The sequence below is a fragment of the Quercus robur genome, chromosome 10 (assembly GCF_932294415.1).
Source record: "Quercus robur chromosome 10, dhQueRobu3.1, whole genome shotgun sequence".
Taxonomy (NCBI): domain Eukaryota; kingdom Viridiplantae; phylum Streptophyta; class Magnoliopsida; order Fagales; family Fagaceae; genus Quercus; species Quercus robur.
In genome coordinates this window covers 43,209,549-43,234,001 of record NC_065543.1, presented here as the reverse complement: position 1 = coordinate 43,234,001, position 24,453 = coordinate 43,209,549, and the positions used below count along the sequence as shown (strand labels likewise).

At 33.3% G+C, this 24,453-nt stretch overlaps 3 protein-coding genes and 2 long non-coding RNA genes across 8 annotated transcripts; 2 read left to right on the top strand and 3 right to left on the bottom strand.

The window, feature by feature from the left end:
- Positions 1 to 620: 620 nt before the first annotated feature.
- Positions 621 to 3,386, top strand: LOC126702209 (uncharacterized). Its single transcript, XR_007647677.1, has 3 exons — positions 621 to 1,214; positions 2,161 to 2,250; positions 3,076 to 3,386. It is a non-coding gene; the product is annotated as an uncharacterized LOC126702209 (long non-coding RNA).
- A 399-nt stretch (positions 3,387 to 3,785) lies between these two features.
- On the bottom strand, positions 3,786 to 8,323 carry LOC126702206 (protein NUCLEAR FUSION DEFECTIVE 4-like). Its single transcript, XM_050400866.1, has 2 exons — positions 7,830 to 8,323; positions 3,786 to 5,082 (listed from the first exon to the last, which is right to left on the bottom strand). Exons 1-2 carry the CDS (start codon positions 8,295 to 8,297, stop codon positions 3,907 to 3,909), a joined length of 1,644 nt encoding a protein of 547 aa, XP_050256823.1. The 5' UTR covers positions 8,298 to 8,323; the 3' UTR covers positions 3,786 to 3,906.
- A 3,932-nt stretch (positions 8,324 to 12,255) lies between these two features.
- On the bottom strand, positions 12,256 to 14,987 carry LOC126702207 (protein NUCLEAR FUSION DEFECTIVE 4-like). The gene is made up of 2 exons (XM_050400867.1): positions 14,225 to 14,987; positions 12,256 to 13,699 (listed from the first exon to the last, which is right to left on the bottom strand). The coding sequence occupies exons 1-2, from the start codon at positions 14,684 to 14,686 to the stop codon at positions 12,524 to 12,526; spliced, it is 1,638 nt and encodes a 545-aa protein (XP_050256824.1). The 5' UTR covers positions 14,687 to 14,987; the 3' UTR covers positions 12,256 to 12,523.
- A 3,031-nt stretch (positions 14,988 to 18,018) lies between these two features.
- Positions 18,019 to 20,785, bottom strand: LOC126702204 (protein NUCLEAR FUSION DEFECTIVE 4-like). The gene is made up of 2 exons (XM_050400864.1): positions 20,317 to 20,785; positions 18,019 to 19,361 (listed from the first exon to the last, which is right to left on the bottom strand). The coding sequence occupies exons 1-2, from the start codon at positions 20,776 to 20,778 to the stop codon at positions 18,174 to 18,176; spliced, it is 1,650 nt and encodes a 549-aa protein (XP_050256821.1). The 5' UTR covers positions 20,779 to 20,785; the 3' UTR covers positions 18,019 to 18,173.
- A 1,595-nt stretch (positions 20,786 to 22,380) lies between these two features.
- LOC126702210 (uncharacterized) lies at positions 22,381 to 24,453 on the top strand. Of its 4 annotated transcripts, none has more exons than XR_007647680.1 (4): positions 22,381 to 22,643; positions 23,098 to 23,301; positions 23,950 to 24,102; positions 24,203 to 24,453. It is a non-coding gene; the product is annotated as an uncharacterized LOC126702210 (long non-coding RNA). The 4 variants fall into 4 exon arrangements; XR_007647681.1 differs by having other exon boundaries at positions 22,384 to 22,643; positions 23,136 to 23,301; XR_007647678.1 differs by lacking the exon at positions 22,381 to 22,643 and having other exon boundaries at positions 22,959 to 23,301.

The following is a 24,453-nucleotide window of genomic DNA, read 5'->3' as shown; positions in this document are numbered from 1 at the left end:
ATGCAGCAATAATTCCAAGAGGAGTAAACTAAAACAAGTTTTGCTTGGAGAGGATGGATTAAATGCTAACATTTTTTTGGTTTTATAATGTTTTAATTGTGGTGGAGAGAATCATCTTCTTGTATTTTGAATTGTGTCAAGTTTCATTTCATATGAATGTATTTTGAATTAGAAACTTTCAGAAAAAATTGTGATATACTTTATTTCACATGTGTGCTGTAGAACAAAAATACGACATTTACATCAAGGCTAGCTGCAGTTACAAACTTACTGTAGTAAACACGGGTTTGGTTCTCTAATTCTAATTGGTTTTCAATTCACAGCACTGCTAACTCGAACGATACACTATAGTGAATTAATGACAGTTGACGCATGGCATTGCTCAGGTAAGAACATTGACAACAACAAAACATGTTATAATCAACATAAGGAAATTGTGGAAAATTTACCCATCACAAATCTAAGGTCTTGACATGATCATATAGACAATCATGTAATATTAATTTAGAAGCTTCATTAACGCAGTAACTTTTCAAAAAAAAAAAAAAAACGCTAATATCTTTTAAGATTTTCATTTATTATATTCATTGATTTTTCTGATCGATTTTGTTGAATTTTGGTCTGTGTATGTGATTCAAATTTGAGAAAATTTTTAGTTGAAATTTCAGATACAGTAGGTTTGGATAGATTAGTGGTTGATTAGAGTTTAAATTTCGTGTTTTTGATGACCAAGTTTATGGATACCCAGATTTGTTTTTATTTTTTATGGATGACCAAGTTTGTGATTTTTTAGGGATATTTCTAGGTTTTGCATGTTGGTTTGTATTACTTGATGGATGCAATCAGGCTAAGACAGACAGGTTTTTCTGTTGACAGCTTAGGCGACATGGGGGAGGCATTGCTTACTTGAGTGGCAGTGCTTCTGCTCTGTCCCTGTGTAGATACTATTTCATGTGATGGAAATCAATAATGATTATTCTAATGAAGCCACAAATGTCATTGCTTTTCAAGTAGTCATGGGTTATGCACCTGGCTTCATTTTGATCCAGGGGTTCCGATTCAAGAGTACATGTCTTAAATGCACACAGGGGAAATACTCTAGACAGCCACAGGCTTATGAATTTCGCTAGGCAACAGGGTCTTGATAAGCAACATAATCTTATGGAGGTGCTCTCTCTTGGCTACTTCACTCAGGCAAAATTTATTGGTGACAAGTAAGTTGGGCTGTAATGTTTGATCTTTATATTTTCTAAATGTTTAGGCTGTTTGCATAAATTTTATTTTCCTGTAAACAATTCTTAAAATTATTTTTCTTATAGATTGATGTTTTGTTTAACATGAATACCATGTAGAATGCACCCCTCCTCCTCCAAAAAATAAAAATAAATTCTTTCAAAGATCATGAGTTATTAGAGACTAAACAACTGGACAGATCTTCATTTTGACTTTAGCTCCACATGTTTAACTCACTTATCAAAATAAAATTGTAGGAAATTTATTGCTTTCTAGAACCAAAATTTCTGCAATTATTGACCATTCTACTTTAGTTTGACATGGCATTGGCAGTCAACTAAAATTGCTGGTCCCCAGCAGTTTGTGCAAAGAGTCACTTCTTTGCATAAAATATAGATTAAAGCTTCTTAGATTGTGGAAGAATCTATTGCAGAGAGATAATTAGAGTCAAAGCAATTATGTTGCTGCTGCAATTCTTATAATTCTTTTGAATAAGAGTATGAAATTGAAACTTTGAAAGTTTTTTGCCTGTTTGTTGTTGGTGATTCTAACTACCGGAAAATTTCATTTATTGTTGTTTTGGTTGTCATCAGTTGTCTCATGAAAGAAAAGCTTTAATCAATTTGAATATTTTTAGTGGAAATTGAGCTATGGGTTTGAATTTTTTATGATTCATATGTTAGAAATTGAGATTGGTATTGATGGTGAGATAGGTTTATATAGTAGAAAGGAGATTAATTGAATCATAATGGTCTCTAAGGTTATCAATTTGAAAGTTTAAGGGATATTGATAAGTAGGTTTGATTTTTTAATGATTAGAGTTTTGAACATAATGGTTTCTTCTATTAACATTTCTTGAATGTTGGCTGAAAATTGGATTCCTATGGCTAGATTGCTGAATAAATATATTGCTTGAAATTCATACAGATTGTCAGATTGATCGCTGCTCATTCTCTCTCAATCGCGCGCTATAGTTTGCCCCCTCAATCTTTGCCTTTTATCAACGCCACCACCAAGGTTTGCTACTTTCCTCTAATTTTTTTTTTTTTTAATTTTTCTAGCCTACTTATGTATAAAATATATGATAGTTGGCCATCACGAAACCTTCTTGAAGGTTTTCCAAAAAGGGTTTCACTATTGGGTCTATGAATCTCTATCAAAATTATTGAAAAAAGATGGAACTTTTCAATCAAATATTATTGGCCATCTCTTTAAATATTGTTGCAACAAAGGACTGAGCACACATGCTGCTGATACAGTCAACTTCCAAGGAATGATTTATAAGTTATTGGTGAATATGTCAAATATCTGCAAAATTTTCACAATCACTAAATCAGTTTTGCTTCCGACCGTTATGTATAACATTTTATACTTCAAAATAGTCAACATTCATCATTAAGTTTACTTCCAATCAAAAAAAAAGTTTGTACATACCTCATTATGAGACATCCGTAGGAAACATGGATCAGTAGAACTCCCGTTTATTGCTATGAACAATTTTTTTTTTTTTCAGTAGAACATCTTTGTCCAAGTTTTACTTGAGTGTACAATTTGAAAAATATTACTTTTGTTAGGTGCCCGAAGAAGTCGTCCTTCCTGTGCAAGTAGAAAATCTGAATGGAATAGAATTTGTTTTCCAAATACAACTAAATGACTATAATCATAAGTATGGATGGGAATTCTACACTCTCAAGAAAGTTTTTGAATCTTTTGAAAATACAGACAAAGCAATTTAGCTTGATAAAATGTCAAAAGCATGTATTTTTTAATATAACAAAATTACAAATTAGATATTTAATTTTTTTATGTTGTAATACATTTATCAACCTGTTTTATTGTCAGGCTTACATCAGTGATACTTCAAATGAATGTAGTAGCAACTTATCAAGTGAACAAGGTAGTGATTCTACAAAGTTTCAAAAAGTTGATGTTCAAAGCAATGTGCAACTCACACCAACATCTATGCTCAAGGAAAACAAAAGGACATATTTAGTGACTATTACAAAGCAACAAAGGAAGAAGATACAAAAAACACTTTTTAAAGTTTTTTTTTTTTTTTTTCAATTTATTTGAAATAATGATTAAGTAGTTCTTTAAATTTGTGTTTCATACATTTTATGGATAACTGAGGATGTTAAAGATTTAATTCTTCATTTTATTTTAAACTTAAGTTTGATTTCTATTTTTAATTACGTAATTTAATGTTTCATATCAAAGATAGGAAACTATAAGATTGGAATTCTAATGTACAATCAAAGAGGAAGAGAAAAAGAACATTTTATATCTTTATACACAATAGCTTTCCCGTGCATCGCACGGGTTAGCGACTAGTTTATTCTAAAATTCAAACTATATATATACAATGACTTCTCCAATTTCTTATCCCTCTAATAGGAAATTCAGGACAGTTTTATATGGAAGTCTGTAAATAATTTTTATTTTAGAGGAGGTAATAAGTGTGTTATTCCAAATAAGAGGAAAAGAAAGTGTAATACCAGAAAATCTCAGAAGAGTTGGGTATAATTTGACCCCAAAAAAATATATTTCTCGATTAGATCATTAGAAAAGAAAATATAGTGATGTCGGAGAGTAACTCATTACCTTTATGCTATCAATTTACATCAATTAATTGGGAGGTCATGACCTTGTACACAAAGTTTGCATATATACATCTCATCGTTTTAAAGAATGCTTTGATTTTCTGAGCATATAGAACCTCTTAGTACGTTGGAACAATGCGATGACAAAAAGAAATCCCAAGAAAGCCAAGGATGCCATGATAAAAAGAGATAACAGAAAGCAGCGAGCACCAACGCAGGAGTGATCTTCACTATTTGCTTCCTTATCGTAAATATAGCCAATAACTCTGACAGAGAAAATATATGATCCTATAGGACTTGCTATTCCTATAGTGTTGAAAATGGTACCCAAATGCTTAACACCAAATAAATCTGAAGTGATTGTGGGCATTAATGACCACTGTGAACCATCACAAATGCCCATTATGATCGAACCCACATATAATGCTCCAGGAAATCCAGAAGCAATAACAATGTGGCCAACAACTATCATTGCTAGAGTAACAGTCATCAACAATGGTCTTGCCAAGCCTCTTGTGTGTAGTAAATAATCTGATAAATACCCAACTCCAACACGGCTAAGGCAATTCCATATGCTCCATAAAGAGAAGAAATTATTCACCTCCACAGTTGTATAATTGAGAGACTGCCCTATTTGGCTCAAGTTGTTAAGCACAGCCTGCGTAGAGCCCATTCCACATACCATTGCAATAAACAACAACCAGAAGTTTACAGTGCACATGGCTTGCAAAAGATTCATACCCTCTTCATCAAACATAATTTTGTCATTAACTTGATCCTCACCTCTGGGTACTTCATGATATGCTACATCCTTTGCTACAAATGATTTAGACGAGGAACACCTTGACTGGAGGTTCTCCATTGAAATATTACTCTCAAAGGAAGGCGTTTCTAGAAATCTCTTGGAGTCCTCCTTTTGGGCTTTGATTGCAACTCCAAGAGGTGATGCGAGTAGAAGCAAAAGAAGTATAAAGCTGAATATGCGTGCCCACAAAGGTAAACTGAAACTTTTCTCTAAAATTACCATGATCATGAGATAACCGGCAATGATTAGAGTCAGTGCAGAGAAACCATTCAAGTGCTTCTTATCATCACTTGCGTTGGCTTTATAAATTCTCACCAAAAGCATAAGCACAAGAGAGACAAACGTCGGCCACAGAGCGAGCATTAGAAGGAATTTGCTCGGCTCGCCCTTGTAGAATGTGTCATATGCTTGAATTATTATTGCTCCACTAATTGCAGTACATCCCTAGGAAAGAGAAAAAGTAACATTACAACATAGCATAGCTCAGGCATAAGGGTTGCAAAAGGACCCCTTGCTGTTTGTTTGTTTGTTATTATTTTTTTTTCATAAAAGAAGTCATATATATACGCATATTTTAAGCAATCAATTAGGATTAGAAGTTTCACGAAGACCATGACTTCCATATAAAAAATACACCACTTAGTTGTTGTTGGTATCAACTTATAAACTCAATTTTTAGCTTTTTTAGCTTTTATATATAGTTTTTTAAAACCTCATTTTTCTGCATTTTCTCATTTTTTTTTTAAAAAATTCAAAGTATAAGTATACTTTAACATACTTCTAGCAAAAAGTTAGATAAGCTATTTCCAAATGACACTTAATTTGATTATTACATTAGAAAAAGGTAGTGACATATATATTTGCTTGAAGAAAACTGGAGTCATATTGTCAAGCATCAGGCTATAATAGAAATGATGACAAATAAAGTCTAATCAATTCTTCTACACCACAATTTCTGTACTATAATTTTTTTTCACTATTTTGATGTGGTCCATTTGTGATTCACAGACAATCACTTTTACATTGACCCATAACTTTTTCTCTACAATTATTCATGTAGTGTGCCGAGAACTGTGGGTCATTTCTTGAATTGTGTAAGGTCCTACTTCTATTGGGAGAACCTCAACCCAATTCGAGCCCACATAGCCAAGTAGTTGGGAGTTAGTCGAGCATATAAAGAAGTATCCAAGATATGCCGGGAACAAGAGATAATGTCTTAGGAGAGTTCGCCCGTTGAGCAATAAAACCAGCATCAGGCACAAGTTACTAGGGAGTCATTTCAACAACAAGAGATGGGTCCCCTCTGACCAGTGACACGATACAAGGGGATTTGCTGACATGACAAATATTCCTTCATCGTGACTACTCCACTCAAAGAAGGGTATAAATAAGAATGCAATGGTGAGAAGTAGGGGGAGGGAACAAAATTGGGGAGAGAGACACGAGAGAAGTGAGAAAGATACATTCTAGGGAGAAGGTAGTCCCGTTCGGACTTGAGAGAGGGGGCTTGGCTACTTGGTAGCCTTCACGGTTGAGCTGAAATTAAGATAGTTTAGTATTGAGGGATCACCATAACACCACCAGTGATGCCACCAATCACTTCTTTAGACTTCCCATCGTGAGAAAAGTTCAATCCATAGTACAAGTAAATTAGGGGTCTAGGCTCAATGGTCCAAGGTTATTGGAAAATGACCACCACAAATCACATTAAAAGTGTGGCAAAATTTATATTACAAAAATTCTATTCTTAGACTTTCTCAAATTTAATAGCACAATATATTGTTGACAAGAATCATTTTTGCCTTTAAGCTTCAATCAAACAGGAGGTTATGGATGGGTCATGAGTAAAAAACTTTACAACCTACTCACTATGATGTATTACATATTGTTTTCTAACAATTTTTATTGTTGTTGTTGTTGTTGTTGGTTTTTTTATTTTTATTTTTATTTTTTATTTATTAAATCAGGAGACTTGTGATTTATATTTTAAAGGCTGGGTATCCGGATTGGAGTGAAGAGCTATCTAGCTAAGGAAAACTTATCTCATGCTTCGAATGCTCATTATATCATTATTTGTGGGCTACCTAGGTATAAGAATTCCACTATTTATGAGATCTCTATATATCAAATGTATGAGATACATTCTCTTAGTTAAGGCTTCAATCATTGGGGAGTTTGTACTTTGTAGTAAGATTCAAAAGATGGTTTCAATCTCATTACTTGATTATGATAATCTTAAGTTTGTTATTTTCATCCTAAATTGTAGGAAAATTTTATTGTCATCTTCATGAAGATTGAAGTCATCCTTGATTATTTTATTTAGTAATTAAATAAAATTATTAACAATTAGAAACTTTTTTTTTGTCCAAATAATGCAAATGATACTATAAATTTTATAAAATGAAACTTACAAAGTAGTATATCTAACTTCAAAATAGAAAACAAAACATAATTAAAAGATTTCTTTATTATATTATTAATACGATACTCATCAAATTATTTGTCATGCCATAATTCATTAATAATAAAATAAGATTCAAATGACTTTTTAAAAGAGTCAAATTACTTTCAATTTAATAAAGCTCATTAGTTTTTGTTACTTCCTAATATTGAGACTCTTTTAAAACCAAAAATTTTAGGACCATAATTAATTTCACAACTATTTTATATGGCAAATTTATCCTATTTTCTTTACTTTCAAATGAACCCAACGCTTATTTTTTTCAATAATTACAATTAGTCACATCAAAAAGTTAGCATGATTTTGTCAACAATTTTATTATGTAGTAGGAAAATCAAACATAATAATTATGTAGATAGCATCTCAAGTATGTGACACTCGATTTTGATTGTGGAACTCGAGTTCCGTATTGGAGAATAAGACATAAGAAGGAAACAAAGAAGAAAGCAAAACTTGGGTAGCAAGATCAAATTAGAGAAGAGAAAGAGAACAAATCTAACCAAAGCAAAGCATAGATCTAATAGCAAGATCGGACCAAAGAAGAGAAGAGATAAACCGATCTAGAGAATAGAAGAGTACAGATCCACCTCAACTTTGCCACCACTTAGAACTCAGTCTCAAAGACTTTAGTGTTATTCAACTAATATATTTGGTTGTGATGCTAAATAACGAAAATGTAGTAAAAATAGCTCTTCAAAGCCAAAAAATTAAGCCAATCATAGAAATGTACCTTCATGATGCCCACAATGGTCCCACTATAATCAGGGAAGTTTTGAACACCAGAAACTATATTGGCTGTGTTAAAGAACGGCGTGGAATGACTTGCCAAGATCATGTAGAAACACATCAAAGGCACCGGAGGCCGTTGGATCAATCCAACAACAGAAGCCCACGTTAGAAAATACCCCAAGAAACTCTGTATTGCTCCGACCAGGTGGACCAACCATGGCCCACATAAACCAGAGTTACTATTACTGTGCGTCACGGCGGTGTATAGAACCCCAGCAAGGATCCCAGCGCTTGAGCCTATGTCTCTGGAAACAGCCACAGTTTCGAGCGTTGATTGGTCATAGCCTTGACTAGATTTCAAGATTGAAGAGTAGATGCCAAAGGTGTACGCGCCGCTGCTACACTGGATCCACATACTTGCCACCGCCGCCATCCATTTGTTGCTCAGTCTCAGCCTCAGCCTCTCCATTCTTTTTTTTGGCTCTCTGAGTTTTTTTCTGCAGCCTTGACTATATCAGCTATATATATATATATATATATATATATATATATATGGAGCAGTAGAGCACCGTTAAATTTAATTTAAAATTGTTGTTGGTGTTGCATTATTTGGTGGGGGCAATATGTGCGTATTTATATATATTATTTGTCATTTGCGTGTACCTATGGACAGTATTTTTCTAACTACTCCATGGTTGGATTCATCCAAAAAATAAAGCAAATACCGAACCCAGCCTTCTTCTCTTTTATTTTCTGTTGTCCTTAAAAAGTTTAAAGTCTAGTACCGAACCCAGCCTTCAACTTTTCAGTTTGCTTTGCTGTCCTCTAGTACTGGAGCGGGAGCCCACGTGATTTGCTTTGAAAACGGCAAAAAAAAAAAAAAAAAAAAAAAAAAAAAAAAAAATCTTTTCTCCAATAAATTTTTATTTTTATTTTCTCATTATGTAGGTACGTACATCAGTACATGTTAATGTTTATTTACCTAAAAAAAAAATACATGCTAATGTTTATTTAATTATTCTAAAAAAAATATTGTTATAATCATTATTAATTTATTATTACTATTATTAATTTGGTTTGAGATCCATATAGTAATTAAAATATAAACTAATAATCTTAAGCCACTTAATAAATTATATAGGTTTTGACTAATAATATATAAAATATATATATATATATATATATATATATATATGTATATAAATAAAATAGTGGTAACTTCAAAATAGTACAATAAAATAAATTAGTACTAAAATATTTTGTTCCAATGAACAAATCGAAACAGGCAATGAAACACGTTCATAACATGTTAATCAGACCATTGCATAGTTGATTATTTACAAAAATACCATTTCTTTCTTCTTCTTCTTTTTCTTTTAAAGTTTTAAACTATGCATTAGATTAATATTTTGAATATTTTAGATTAATAAAGGTAATTCAGAAACGATATGCTAAAATAGACCGAACTAAAATATTCCAATATAATGGGCAAACCGGAACAAGCACTAAAACGGTATTTACAATATTCACATCAACCCATAATGGCTAGAGTCTATAGACTCTTTAATCTTTATCTATTGTTTTCTTTCTTTTCTTTTTTTTTTTTTCTTTTTTTTAAGTACAGACTGGTTTTCTATGTTTTGTATTATAGTGGTTTTTTTTTTTTTTTTTTTTTAAATATACCGTGCATTCTATTAGCTAATAAAATACCCTTAATTTTTTTAATTTGGGTAAAAGGGTAAATAGGTCTTACTTAAAATATAATATAATATAAATATATTATCTATTTCTATTAACTATATAAAAAGAGCAAAAACTTAACTACTAGTTTTGGTTTAGTCAAGTGTTGAGACAAAACGGTGCGTTTGGGTGAGACAAAGGAAAATTTTAAAAAGGTGCATTTTGCTGTGCAAAAAAATTTTCAACAGAGAGAGAGAGAGAGAGTAACTATAGGCCTCTCTCTCTCTCACATTGGATTACAAACTATCTCTGTTAAGGGACAAAATCGATTTCTTTCTCATATTTTTTGCTTATTTGATTGGATTAATTTTTGAATGTTCATGAGTTTTTTCCATTTTGGTTGCTTTACTTGCAATGTTGGATCATGAAGATTTTCGGTTTGGGGACACAAATGGAGGAAGAGGACACTTTTTGGGGGTTATCATTAGCATTTACAAGAGTTTGTCTAAGTGATTTCCAAGCTCAAGCCAGGTCTTCTATAATCTTTTTCATTCTTATAAATTTGAGAGATTGTCCTATTTGGCTCAAGATATATTGTGGGGGTCAAAAGCAACCCAAAGAAAAAGATCTTAAAGAGAAATTCTGTGGCAAATACTAGGGTGATTGACAAACACCATTTATTTAGTAAAAATTCAAGGTGAAGACTGTACAATGGGAAGCTCAAACAACTAATTCATAGAAACAAGATTGTATTAATATCGAAATAAACATACTTTAGAGGGAAAACAACATTTTCCAGTGGTGTTGGGTTTCAAAAAGTATGGCTCGCTCACTCCTACTTACTTTTCTCTTTCTCTCTTCCCCTTTCTTTCTCAAATATATATATATATATATATATTATCCTCAAACAGTTGCCAATCCCCCCCCCCCCTCTTTATAGGCATATTCTCTTCCCTTATCCTCCTAGCTGGCTTGTTCCCAACCAGATTCTCTAGGATATTCTCTCATTCTTTATTGGTTTCCCCTCATTTCTTATCCTAAAACAGGACTTTTGAGGGTGTTTGTACTATTCAAGTTGTCTTATACGTATTTAATACAATAGAGGTTAGGTAGAGAACTCCTCATTAATGCAGAGGTAAAAATCTTTGTTATCCTTATATGTTTAGGAGATTTCTTGAGTTTATATTAGGGCACTTGGTGGATTGTCCATGCTTGTGACCTCGAATAAGGCTCTTGATGATAAAGTGTACCATGAATTTTGTGGGAACGATCCATGGAGATTCTTTTTACTTCTTAAGTAGATGGGCCAAGCCCATTATGAACTCTTGACACATGTTGTATTTAAATATTTATTACAAAGCACCAATGTTTTTCAACAATTATTATTGGATTTTTCTGAAAATACAACAAATGCATAATCTAAAGAAGTATCAAGAATTAAGTTAAATATGTTTATATAGGTTTTCAGTTATCTGTTAGCTCAACTTATTCTAATTAAGAACTTGACTTCGAATTGCCTTTACATAAAATAAAAAGTAATTGGTTTCTTTTTTTTTTTTTTTTTTTTTTTAGAAATAAGTAATTGATTTCTTAAACCAATGATAAAGAATAGTTATCATTAAGCTATAGATTCAAATCCTATTATAATAAAAAACCAAAGACTAAGTTTCATTTTCTTACCGTTCGATGGTAAACCCAAAAACAACCATCATCAATGGCAAAGTATCAAACCATCTTTAGTTTCATATGCATGTTGCAAACTCTGGACAAATTTATGTTTAGGAGTCAACTTAAGTAGATTCTTATTCCGATGAAAAGAAATTCCCGCAGACCATATCATTTAATTCCTTGGTCGTGACAAGAAATTGTAATCAATTTTTTTTTTTTTTTTTTTTTTTTTTTTTTTTTTTTTTAATTATAACAAGTGAGAAAAATAAAATAAAATAACTTAGATTCTAGATAAACCGGAGCAGTGCCTCCACAAGGCCTGTGACTGTTATATATTTATTTATTTATTTTTTGGGGTCTTGAAAGATACTTGTATGACTTTATTCTTTTTTGATGAACGAGAAGATTAACCACACCAATAGCAAAACTAGAACACCAATAAACTCTAAAACTAAGTCATATACAAGGGAGACAATCACTTGCCACAAAAAGGGAAAGGAACTAAAGAACATCACAAAATTCCCCATACACATCACAAAATTCTGTTTTAGATAGAATTAGCATAATAGTCATTCCCTCCAATTTTCCTTCTAAATTCCCACATGATCAAGTGAAGGATATTTTCTTCAACATAAATTCTCCCTTGATGAAATATTTCATTCTCTGCTGCCAAATGTGATATGAAACAGACCATAAGGCTAAGTGGGAATACATTGGATCTAAGGCTCTTACCTTTGGCATGTCTCTCACTCTCACCCTAAGCCGTTATCTCATCCTAACAAAAGTTAGGGTGCTTCACCATGCACCAACTCATGAGAGTCCTACATGATCTCCTAGAAAAAGAGCAATAAAAAAAGAGGTGCATTTAGCATCTGCATTAAAGCCCCAATTAAGCATTCTTACTTTGGTTGACAATCTATTCAACATGACCAGCCAACCAATGAAGGCCTGCTTGGGAATTACTAGGATGACACTAACATTTAAAGGATTGTTACAATAAATTTTAATAATTTTTGTTTGTTCTTCTTTTTTAACTTTCTGTAGTATTGTGAATAGAGACACCATTTATTCATTTAAAAATAATAAAAATAAAAAGCTTTAACAATATAACATTCAAAGTTAATTATGAATTGATTAGGGTAAGGAAAGAGACATTTCATATTTCTTTCACATCACCCTCTCTTATGCCAGGGATTCTCCAAGGACTCATCTTATAGGAAGAGTAATGTACATGAAACGGATGAAAGCAACAATAAATGGTCTGAAAACAAGCTAGCTACCTGTAATGCAAGAAAAAAAAAAGGATGGCCTCAGCCATGACCTTATACACAAAGTTTGCATATATAGTTATTTACTCCATTTTACAGAGTCCTTTAATCTCCTCAGCGAATAGAACCTCTTAGTACGAATGAATAATGCAATGGCCAAAAGAAACCCCAGAAGAGCCAAGAATGCCATGATTAAAAGAGATAACGTAAAGCAACGAGTGCCAAAGCACGAGTGATCATCACCACCTGCCTCCTTATCGTAAATATAGCCTATAAGTTTGACAGAGAAAATATAAAATCCAACAGGAGATGCTAGGGTAATAGCGCAGAAAATAGTACCCATATGCCTAACACCAAATATATCCGAAGTAATTGTGGGAATTAATGACCACAGAGAACCATCACAAATGCCTATTAGGATAGAACCCACATATAATATTCTAGGAAATCCAGAAACAATAACGATGAGGCCAATAATCATTGTTGCTAGAGTAATAGCCATCAACAATGGTCTTGCCCAGCCTTTTGTGTGTAGTAAATAATCTGATAAATAACCAGCTCCAACACCGCCAAGACAATCCCATATACTCCATAAAGAGACCAAATTATTCACCTCCACACTAGTGTAATTGAGAGATTGTCCCATTTGGCTCCAGTTGTTTATCACAGCCATTGTAGAGCCCATTCCACATATCACCGCAATAAACAACAACCAAAAGTTTACAGTGCACATGGCTTGCAAAAGATTCATGCCTTCTTCATCAAACAGAATTTTGTCATCTAGAGCAACACTAGGCAGTTCATGGTATGCCATATCCTCGGGTACAGAAGAGTCAGAGGAGGATCGCAGTAACTCAGGGTGTCCTCTTAATGGATTACTGTCAAAGGAAAGCGTTTCTGGAACTCTCTTGGAGTCCTCATTCTGGGCTCTGATTGCAATTCCAAGAGGTGATGCGAGTAGAAGCAAAAGAAGTATAAAGATGACTGTGTGTGACCATAATGGTAAAGTGAAGATATTTTCCAAAATTATTATAATCATGAGATAACCAGCAATGATCAGAGCAACAGCAAAGAAACCATTCAAGTGCTTCTTGTCATCACCTGTGTTTGTTCTATAAATTTTTACCAAGAGCATAAGCACAACGGAGATGAGTGTGGGCAACAGAGCAAGCATTAGAAGGAATTTACTCGGCTCGCCCTCGTAGAATGTGTTATATGCACGGATTAGTATTGCTCCACTAATCCCAGAAAATCCCTGGGAAAGAAAGTAATATCACAGGCATAGCATATATACATAGCTCAAGCAAGAGGGTTTATATATATATATATATATTAAAAAGCCATACTTATTTTTGTTCTTAAAAGAAGTCATATTTATGTCTTGTTTAAGCAATCATATTATTAGGTTGCTAATGAGTATAATAGTATATATTATTGACAAGAATCATTTTTATTTTTTACCTTTATGCTTCAATCAATAAATATATTGGAAATTTCTTAATTACAGTATACTAGCCGTGTAAACTTATATCATAAACACCCAAAATATATACAATGTTGTTCTTATGTGCAACAAAAAAAAAAAAAAAAAAAAAATGTATAATATTATACACGTGTTTATAATAAAATTTTACATCGATAGTTTCAGTATAAACCACTCTCTCTGTATATAATGTTATTGATGTTATGTAAATCATATTTATTGCGACTCAAATTTATTGTTCATATGTTTACTCAATTTATATATGCATTTTATAAAAATATCATATATGAAATGTACCTTCATTATGCCCACAATGGTCCCACTATAATCAGGGAAGTTTTGCACACCTGAAACTGTATTGGCTGTGTTATAGAACGGCATAGATTGACTTGACAAGTACATGAAGAGACACATCAAAGGCACCGGAGGCCGTTTGATTAATCCCACGACAGAAGCCCACGTTAGAAAATAGCCCAAGAAATTCTGGGTTGCTCCGGCCAGGAGAACCGCCCATGGCCCACCGAAACCAGAGTGATTACTACCGTTTGTTACGGCGGAGTAGAGGAGCCCAGCTAGGACACCACCGATTGATCCAATGTCTCTGAAAACGGCCATAGTTTCGAGCGTTGATTGGTCGTAGCCTTGGCTTGATTTCAGAACAGAGGAGTAGACGCTGAAGGTGTAAACACCGCAGCTACACTGAATCCACATGCTTGCCACCGTCGCCATCCATTTGTTACTCAGTACCCTCTCCATCATCCCTGCAACTTTGTTCTATGGTTTTTTCTTGCCTTTAACTCTAAGGCTATTACTAATTGTGTTTTTTTTCTTTTAAGATAGGATAGAATTCAACTTACTGATGATTATATTCTATTATCAAAGGGAATTCAACTTCAGATACTAATGCTGTTATGTTTTAAAAAGTTTTGAAAGACTAGTAACGACTATTTCTAAGAGATAAAAATACAATTTACTCCTCTAAAAGGCTTTTCCTTTTTTATATTTTTTGAAGAAGATAATTACCTTTTGAAAAGCTAGATAGTGAAAGGCAAGTAATAATAGAAGACAGTACCCAAAGAATATCGAAGCACCTACCTTAAAGATGCCCACAATGGTCCTACTTGATTGAGGAAAGTTTTGGACAGTAACCAAATTGGCTGTGGCAAAAAAAACAGTAGCATGGTTAGACAAGAATATAAACCAACACATCAACGCCATCGGTTGTCGTTGGATCGACCCAAAGGAATTCTGGATCGCACCTGCCACGGTTATTATTGACTGTTACGGCGGAGTAGAGGAGCCCAGCTAGGACCCCGGCGATGCTTGACTGGTGCAATAGGACCTAACCTATTTGCTAATTACTAAACAAGCCCAACTTGTGGGATTGAGCGGAAGTTTAGCCAGACGACAATGGCTAGAATTTTTGCGTAATATAAGAGTAAAGGCTTACGATTTTGCATGCCTTTATTAGAATGATGCTTGAGTATTTATAGGGTTTCCTAAAAAATTGGACTTAAATTAATTATCTAATTACTATTTTAATAAAATATTATAATATACATAATATGCCTAAAAACAATTAAAATAAGGTAATAAGATAAACTTATATATATATATATATATATATATATAGATGGGTTCAAGTTATACCTGATTTAATTTTACAAAAGTTACACATTTTTTAAGCCATAGATTTCCTAAAGATTTAACGGTAAAAAAAATAGCATTAAATGCTAATTGATTTACACATTATTCACTTAATTAATAGCAGTTTTGTTTATCTCTTCATACTTATTGTTTAAAACTTCTAGTTTCTCATAAATCTCTCTTGCAAAACACACATACACATACATGGCCGCCCTTTATGAAAACACGTAAATCAGATCTCACACATGACTCTCCCAAAGTGGTTGCAGTGGACGACACACCCTAGATTTGGGCTCTTATAGTATAAAAAAAAAAACCTAGTCAATTGATCTCACACATGACTCTTCCAAAGTGGTTGCAATGGACGACATGCCCTAGATTTGGGCTCTTATAGTAAATTATAAAAAAAAAACCCTAGTCAATTGATTTAGATGGTTTACCTTTCCGTCAAGGCGTCAACCAGGGGTGGAGCTTGGGAGTAAGGGGTTTCATTTGCCCCCAGCCCCACCAAAATCCCCGTATACATTAATGTTCTGATTGTTCTCTCTCTCTCTCTCTCTCCCTCTCTCTCTTTTGTTATCTATTTTTGATGTGTTATTTTGTATATATTTCTTTTATATATCAATCAAGTTTCAATGAAAAAAAAAAAAAATAGAAAGAAAATCTTATGAAGAAGGAGAAACTAGAGAAGTTTCTCCTTCTTCATTCTCCTTAAATGGTTTTTCATAAAGGGCGGCCATGTTTGTGTATGTGTGTTTTGTGAGAGAGATTTAGAGAAACTAGAAGTTTTAAACAATAAGTATGGAGAGCGAAACAAAACTGCTATTAATTAAGGAATAATGTGTAAATCAATTAGCATTTAATGCCATTTTTTTGACCGTTAGATCTTTGGGAAATATATGGCTTAAAAAATGTGTAACTCTTGTAAAGTTACACCAAATATAACTTGAACCTATCTCATATATATATATATATATATGGTGAGTCGAGTTGGATCATATGAGTTAAAAACTATCAACCCACTCCCAATTCAACTTTAATACACAAAATAAAATTCTAATGCAACTCACCAACCCACAAAAACCAACTTGTAACATTAGGTTAATTAGGTTGCTTTGTCAAGATGATAGGTTGGATGCACACACCTATTTGTGGCCTACAAAGAGGCAATGACTTACACATAAAGAAGGTATTATTGGGTATACACATGAGTTAAAAACTATCAATCCAAACCCAATCCAACTCAAGACTCAAAACAAAATTTCAACCCATGAAAACCAACTAGAGACATTAGGTTGGGTTGCTTTGTCAGCCTTCAGGTTGATAGGTTGGATGCACACGCCTATTTATGGCCCACAAAGACGCAATGACTCATGCATAAAAAAAGGGTTGTTGGGTATATATATGTAAATAAAAATTTCACACAAAAAAAGAAAAAGAAAAAGTAAAGAAATTGAAGAATTAATATAACATAATTGCCCAAATCCACATGCTTAAAGTTTTGGGTTACACGATGTACCTTATATGTATATCATATTAACTTCTCAGTTGAAGTCTTCCCACGATATTTTGTCCAAATGGGTCATACATAGTTTGAAAAGTTTGCATTCCAATATAGGGTGTTATGAGTTAGATTTATTATTTAAGAGATAAAAATTAATATAATAATAGGAAAAATCGCATAAAAAATAATAAGATTGCTGAAATCAACTGAGACCTAATAAGGAAAAAAAAAAAAAAAAAAAAAAAATCAAACCAAACCAAAACAAAACACACACACACCCCTTTAGCCATATAAGTATCCAGATAACATGCTAAGGAGCAAAAACGATGAATGCCTAAGTTATTAGCTTTTCTCTGTACACAAATTTGATATATTTCTTCTCATTATCTTAAATAATGCTTTAATCTTCTAATCACAACCAACTGATAGAACTGCCTGGTATGATAGAACAATGCAATAGCAAAATATGGCCTTTTGGTTTTAAGCATAAATATAATACAATGCAATAGCAAACCTAACATAAATATAAATAAAATATTGTAATTTTTAGCTTTCTAAAATATGGCCTTTTGGTTTCAAACATATATAATACAAATAAAACAAAAAGAGAAAAACTAATCAAGATATTGATATCACTGTACTTTTATTAACCATCTCTATCTTAAATAAAATATTCTTCGATTTAAATTAGTGGCTTGTTAGTAGTTTTAGTAGAATATTTTTAAAATCTTAAATTTTTTATCCCTTTAATAGGAAACTCACAATTGTTTTCAAAGGTGGTCAATGTAATAATTTGTATTTTTGGGGAAGTAAATGTCTTATTTCAAATTAGAGAGGTGAGTGTATTAATAGAAAACCTTAAGAGAGTCTAGTATAATATTTCTCCAAAAAAAAATACATCTCTCGTTTAGATTATTACAAAAGAGAATATAGTGATGTCCAATTACCTTTATGCTATCAATTTACATCAATTAATTGGGAGGTTATAACCTTGTACACAAAGTTTGCATAACTCATTACCTTTATGCTGTCAATTGACATCAATTGATTGGGAGGTCATGACATTGTACACAAAGTTTGCAGATTTACTTCTCATCATTTTAAAGAATGCTTTAATCTTCTGAGCATATAGAAGCTCTTAGTACGTTGGAACAATGCAACAACAAAAAGAAATCCCAGGAAAGCCAAGGATGCCATGATAAAAAAAGATGACATAAAGCATCGAGCACCAAAACAGGAGTGATCATCACCACCTGCTTCCTTATCGTAAATATAGCCAATAACTCTAACAGAGAAAATATATGATCCAAGAGGACATGCTATGCCTATAGTGTTGAAAATGGTACCCATATGCCTAACTCCAAATAAATCCGAAGTGATAGTGGGCATTAATGACCACTGTGAACCATCACAAATGCCCATTATGATCGAACCCACATATAGTGTTCCAGGAAATCCAGTAGCAATAACAATGTTGCCAATACCTATTGTTGCTAAAGTAATAGCCATCAACAATGGTCTTGCCAAGCCTCTTGTGTGTAGTAAATAATCTGATAAATACCCAACTCCAACACGGCCAAGACAATTCCATATGCTCCATAAAGAGACGAAATTATTCACCTCCACAGTTGTATAATTGAGAGATTGTCCTATTTGGCTCAAGTTGTTAAGCACAGCCTCCGTAGAGCCCATTCCACATACCATTGCAATAAACAACAACCAGAAGTTTACAGTGCACATGGCTTGCAAAAGATTCATACCACCCTCTTCATCAAATAGAATTGTATCATCTAAAGCAGTATTAACTTGACCCTCACCACTAGGTAATTCATGATATGCTAGATCCTTTGCTACAAATGAGTCAGACGAGGAACACACTGACTTGGGGTTCTCCATTGAAGTATTACTCTCAAAGGGAAGTGTTTCTACAAATCCCTTGGAGTCCTCCTTCTGAGCTTTGATTGCAATTCCAAGAGGTGATGCGAGTAGAAGCAAAAGAAGTACAAAGGAGAATATGCGTGCCCATAAAGGTAAACTAAAAATGTTTTCTAAAATTATCATGATCATGAGATAACCGGCAATGATTAGAGCAAGTGCAGAGAAACCATTCAAGTACTTCTTATCATCACTTGTGTTGGCTTTATAATTTCGCACTAAAAGCATAAGCACAAGGGAGACAAACGTCGGCCAGAGAGCAAGCATTAGAAGGAATGTGCTGGGCTCGCCCTTGTTGAATGTGTTATATGCTTGAATTAGTATTGCTCCACTAATTCCTGTACATCCCTGGCAAAGAGAGAAGGTAATATTGCATCATAGCATAGCATAACTCAAGCAAGAGGGACTGTTTTTTTTTTTCGTAAAAATAAGTCATGGTTTTCATGAAACTTCCTCTCTCTCTCTCTCTCTCTCTCTATATATATATATATATATATATATATATATATGCTTGAATAAAAATGTAGTGATATTGTCAAGAATCAGGCTATAATAGATATGATCAACAAAGTCTAATTAATTCTTTTACAATTTACAACACAACTAAGTTGTATCATAGTTTTTGTCACTATTTTGAAGTGGTTAATTTGTGATTAATAGACAATCAATTTTTCTCATCACTGCTCACGGTCAATCAATTTTAAATTGTAGCAAAAATTCTAATCATGGACTTTCTTGAGTTTAATTGTACAATATATTGTTGAAAAGAATCATTTTTACCTTTATGCTTCAATCAAATAAGATGATTCAAACTTTTGAGAGCCACTAGGTTTTGAGGTAGAACCTAGTCATCTACCGATAGATACAGTCTTCATATATATAATTTAATAATTGGGATAGAAGGATTCGAACTTTGTTGACCTTCTATGGCTTTTGGTATAGATACATATTATCATATCCTAATCCTTTTATTGAAGGAGGGAAAAAAATTAGGGTGCTCATAGTGTCCTTTGTAATCGAATGAATTTTTAAAAAGAGTTAAGTTACTTGGCATTTAAAGGGCCTATTAGTTTTTGTTTCTTCCTAATATTAGTGAGACTTTTTTTTAACCAAAAACTTATAGGACAACAATGAATTTTATACCTATATTTATAACTATCGGATATGACTAATTATGAATGATAAATAAAATGGGTAGATTCGTGTGAGAATAAATATAGTTTTGAAAATGGAAATAGAATTAGTTATATAGGTATATGATGCCCACATAGGTTATATGGCTAAGCCCATCATAGAATTGTACCTTCATGATGCCCACAATGGTCCCACTATAATCAGGGAAGTTATGTACACCAGATACCGTATTGGCTGTGTTAAAGAACGGCATAGAATGACTTGAAAAGAACATAAACAGACACATCAATGGCACCGGAGGCCGTTTGATTAATCCCACGACAGCAGCCCACGTTAGAAAATTCCCCAAGAAATTCTGGATTGCTCCGGCAAGGTGGACTAGCCATGGCCCACAAAAACCAGAGTAACTATTACCGTGTGTTACGGCTGTGTATAGAACCCCAGAAAGGACTCCAGCACTTGAGCCTATGTCTCTGAAAACAGCCACAGTTTCCAGAGTTGATTGGTCATAGCCTTGGCTTGATTTCAGGACTGAGGAGTAGACGCCGAAGGTGTATGAACCGATGCTAAACTGGATCCACATGCTTGCCACTGTAGCCATCCATCTGTTGCTCAGCGTCAGCCACTCCATCCTTGTCTGTCTTTTTTCTTTTTCTTTTTTTTTTTTTCTTTTTTTTTCTCTGATTTTTTCTTGACCACTTGCCTATATATATCAACTATACAATCTCGGAAACTATTAGGAGTATTAGCTTTTAAGGGAAGGCAAGTCAATGATGGTATGTCCCACCCATCATTTCTTGTGAAGAATTTTGGAGTCAAGTTCGCCCTCCGTTAAAATTTAATTTAATTTTTTTTTGCTAGTTGGTGTTGCATTATTGCGTTGGGTAATGGTGGATATTCTTCAAGTCCTATATATAATTATATATCATTTGTTTTATTCTCAATATATATATATATACATGTATATATAAATATTTTTTTGCCCACATAGCTATATATATATAAAACCGAAACTTTTCAAACTTCCACATTTTTCCACATCAGCATTATTTAAAAAAAAAAAAAAAAAAAAAAAAACACCTAAACACCGTAACTATTTATCCCCAAAACAAACCCGGTAAAATTTACTCAGTTCAACCCCTAAACAAAACCCAATACAAAAACGCAAACTCAACAGAGTAAACTCAATACGAAAACCTATTTCTCTGTCTCTGTCTCTCCTTCAAACGCAAATTCAACCCCTAAACAAATCTCTATCTCCTTCAAACGCAAACTCAGCCCAACAAGCTATACGCAGATCTTTCTCTCTTCCCCTGCGACGGTAAACGAATTCAACTAAGCCACAAACGCTTTGCCTCACAACCAACGGCTACAGGTATAATCTTTTATATTAATTTTGGGTGTTTAATAGGATTTAGGTTCAGCTATTTTGTTTGGTTTTGATTTACGAAATTGGTTTAGATTTTGTTTTAATTTAGAATTGGTTTTTAGCAAGAGCAAGAGCAAGCCAAAGAAGAGGACCTGTGATTTCTGTGATTCTAGGTTCATGATTTGAGATTTAAGTAGAGATTTTTGGATGACAATGGTGAAAGATGATTTCTGCGTATGGGCAAAGTTCATTCTTCGCTTGATTCAGTTATAGTCTAATCCAGTCATGGGTAACTTCTTTTGCTTCGTCTTCTTTTTTTATTATAACTAAATATCGATTAATTATCCTACTTATCTCTCAAATTTTGAATGGTGGTTGCGCTTTTAATTGTGGCAATTTAAATAGGTCGCAATGATAAATTTGACATAATTACAACAATTTTTTATTTTTTTTTATTTTCTATTATCTAGAACAAAATTGAGCAATATAGGTTTGAAACAGCAATTGAACCTTGGAGCTAAGGAAGTTTAATTGCTGTTTGTTACGGTTACTACACTGCTTCATGCTAATGCCATCAACAGGACTTTGCTAGAAAACTCTTTAGAGTCATTCATTATGTGTTGATTTATGCAAAAGAGCTATGCTGATTTTTTTACTGCATGCAATGTACAAGTTACAGGGCAATGCAATGGTGTAGTGTAACAATGGCTGGGGTTTTATGCTCTTTAATGCAAACTTTATATTGCTTGACATTACACAGAGTTGTCATGCATTGCAATAATTTGTATCTCATACACATTTGATACTTGGCTTGATTATACCCTGTTTGAGTGTTTATCCTTGGTTATAAATTGTGGATATTCTGCCTCCTTTCACCACTCGGTTTGGACTATTGTAATCAAAAGCAAAAGGTGACCTTAAGTCGCCAATGCCTAATTTCAAAGCCTTATATCAACATCCTAACCACCATTGTATCAATTGAAAACAGGGCAACCAAGTAGGTGAATTTACAAGACAAGTCTGGAACTTTGGTAGAAGAAAGGGTGGTGAAAATGGACAAATATAGCCAAGGCTTTGTGGTTGAGTTTCTATTTCCTTTGATAATTTTGAGAAGCTGCCAAGGCTTTGTGAGTATTTGTTATCTATGTAATTGATTTTTAAAAAAGTTTGTTTAATGATTTATATATGCTTCATAATTGTTCATAAGGAACTGTTAAGAAAATTTTAGCTTCACTACTATGACATTGATTTAAGGGCATCTTTGTAAGTATGTGTTTCCATGTTCTTACCATGACATGCTTTACATGGTTTTTCATTTCACCGCAACAAGCAATGGGGGATCGCATTCCAGATGTGTGAGGTGAATTAGGATTGACCATTTTTTTTTAATATATATATTTTTTTAAATTCAGTGGTGTGGGCATGGGAGGGAACCTTGCCGCTTTTACTTCAAAGTAGTTGTTTTCATGGTAAATTTTAATCATTCTCATGCTCAGGTACATGGATAGGAGAATCGTCTAATACAGGTTTCTTTTAAATGTGCTAATAGTAGGAGCTTCTTTACTATTCTATTTTCTGCAGGTTATTTATAGCTACTTACAGCGATGATATCTCCACAGCTATACAGTTTGTCAATAAGGCAAGGCCATGGATTACATTGATGGTCGTTGGCTGGGAATATGGTGCAAACATGTTGACGAAGTACTTGGCAGAAGCTGGAGAGAATACATCGCTTACAGTTGCCATGTGCATAGACAATCCATTTGACTTAGAGGAGGCTACAAGGTCCTTTCCTTATCACATGGCCATTGGTCAGAAGTTCACTGGTGGACTGATAGATATTCTAAGATCTAATAAGGTTGGTGATTGCTTTCAATCTTCTATCTATTTTGGTTCAAATGCTTTATGCCCCTCCATTCTAGCATTGTTTTAATGTTGAACAAACATAATCATTGACGTGGTATGCTTTGAATTGTGTTGGCCACCATTTAAGTGTAATAACTTACGCTTAATTTTTTAATTGGGAATAACTTATGTTTAATGTCCACTTAACTTCAAAGAACTATTTCAAGGCAAAGCAAAAGGGTTTAACGTGGAGATGGCTTTATTGGCAAAGTCTGTTCATGATTTTGAAAAAGCAATATCTATGGTATCTTAGCACAAGAGACGTGGTTGGGAATGTGAAGATTCCTGTTCTCTTTATATAGGTCAAACTTATCTAACTTTGATACCATCATGCTTTAATTTTTGTTCAGGATTAGATTAGTCATGTCCTACATTTGTTTTTAGTTTATAAATCTTCCTGTAAATACTCTGTTTATTTCAATCATTCTTGGCCTTTTTTGGTTAAAAAAAAATCAGTTAAAAGAGATGGTTTATTAAAACTTATTTTGGAGCTGTGCTAAAATTTCCCATGATAACAATAATATGCAGGAAACCCCCAAATCAAAAGCCATAGCCCCTTCCAATCAAAAAAGAAAAAAAGAAGAAGAAGAAGGAAAACCATAGCTTCTCATCTGTTTCTCTCTCCAGTCTCTATGCTTCGCCTTTAGTGCACCTTCTCCTTTGTCTCTGCTCCTAATGATGGTAAGCGATTAAAAGTAAATGAAGAGATTTGTTTTCTCTTTGTTTCACTTTCAGTTCAATTGACAACCGATTTCCTATTGGTTTTTTGTGAGCTTTGCAGAATTGGGATTGAAGGGAGCAAAATCAAGATGCCGTGGACGTCCTCTTTTGATTCAAATTCGTAAAAGCTTCCTTACTCTCTCTCTCTCCATGTGGCGTGAGGTCAAATATTTGCTTTCTCTGTTCTAAAAAACAATTTATAGAACTCAATGTTTTATGTTAAATAAATATATGATGTACTCTTCTATATAATGCAGATTTGTTGTATTATGTTCTTTCTCTACTCTTTTTGAGTCATAGCAAAAGAATTTG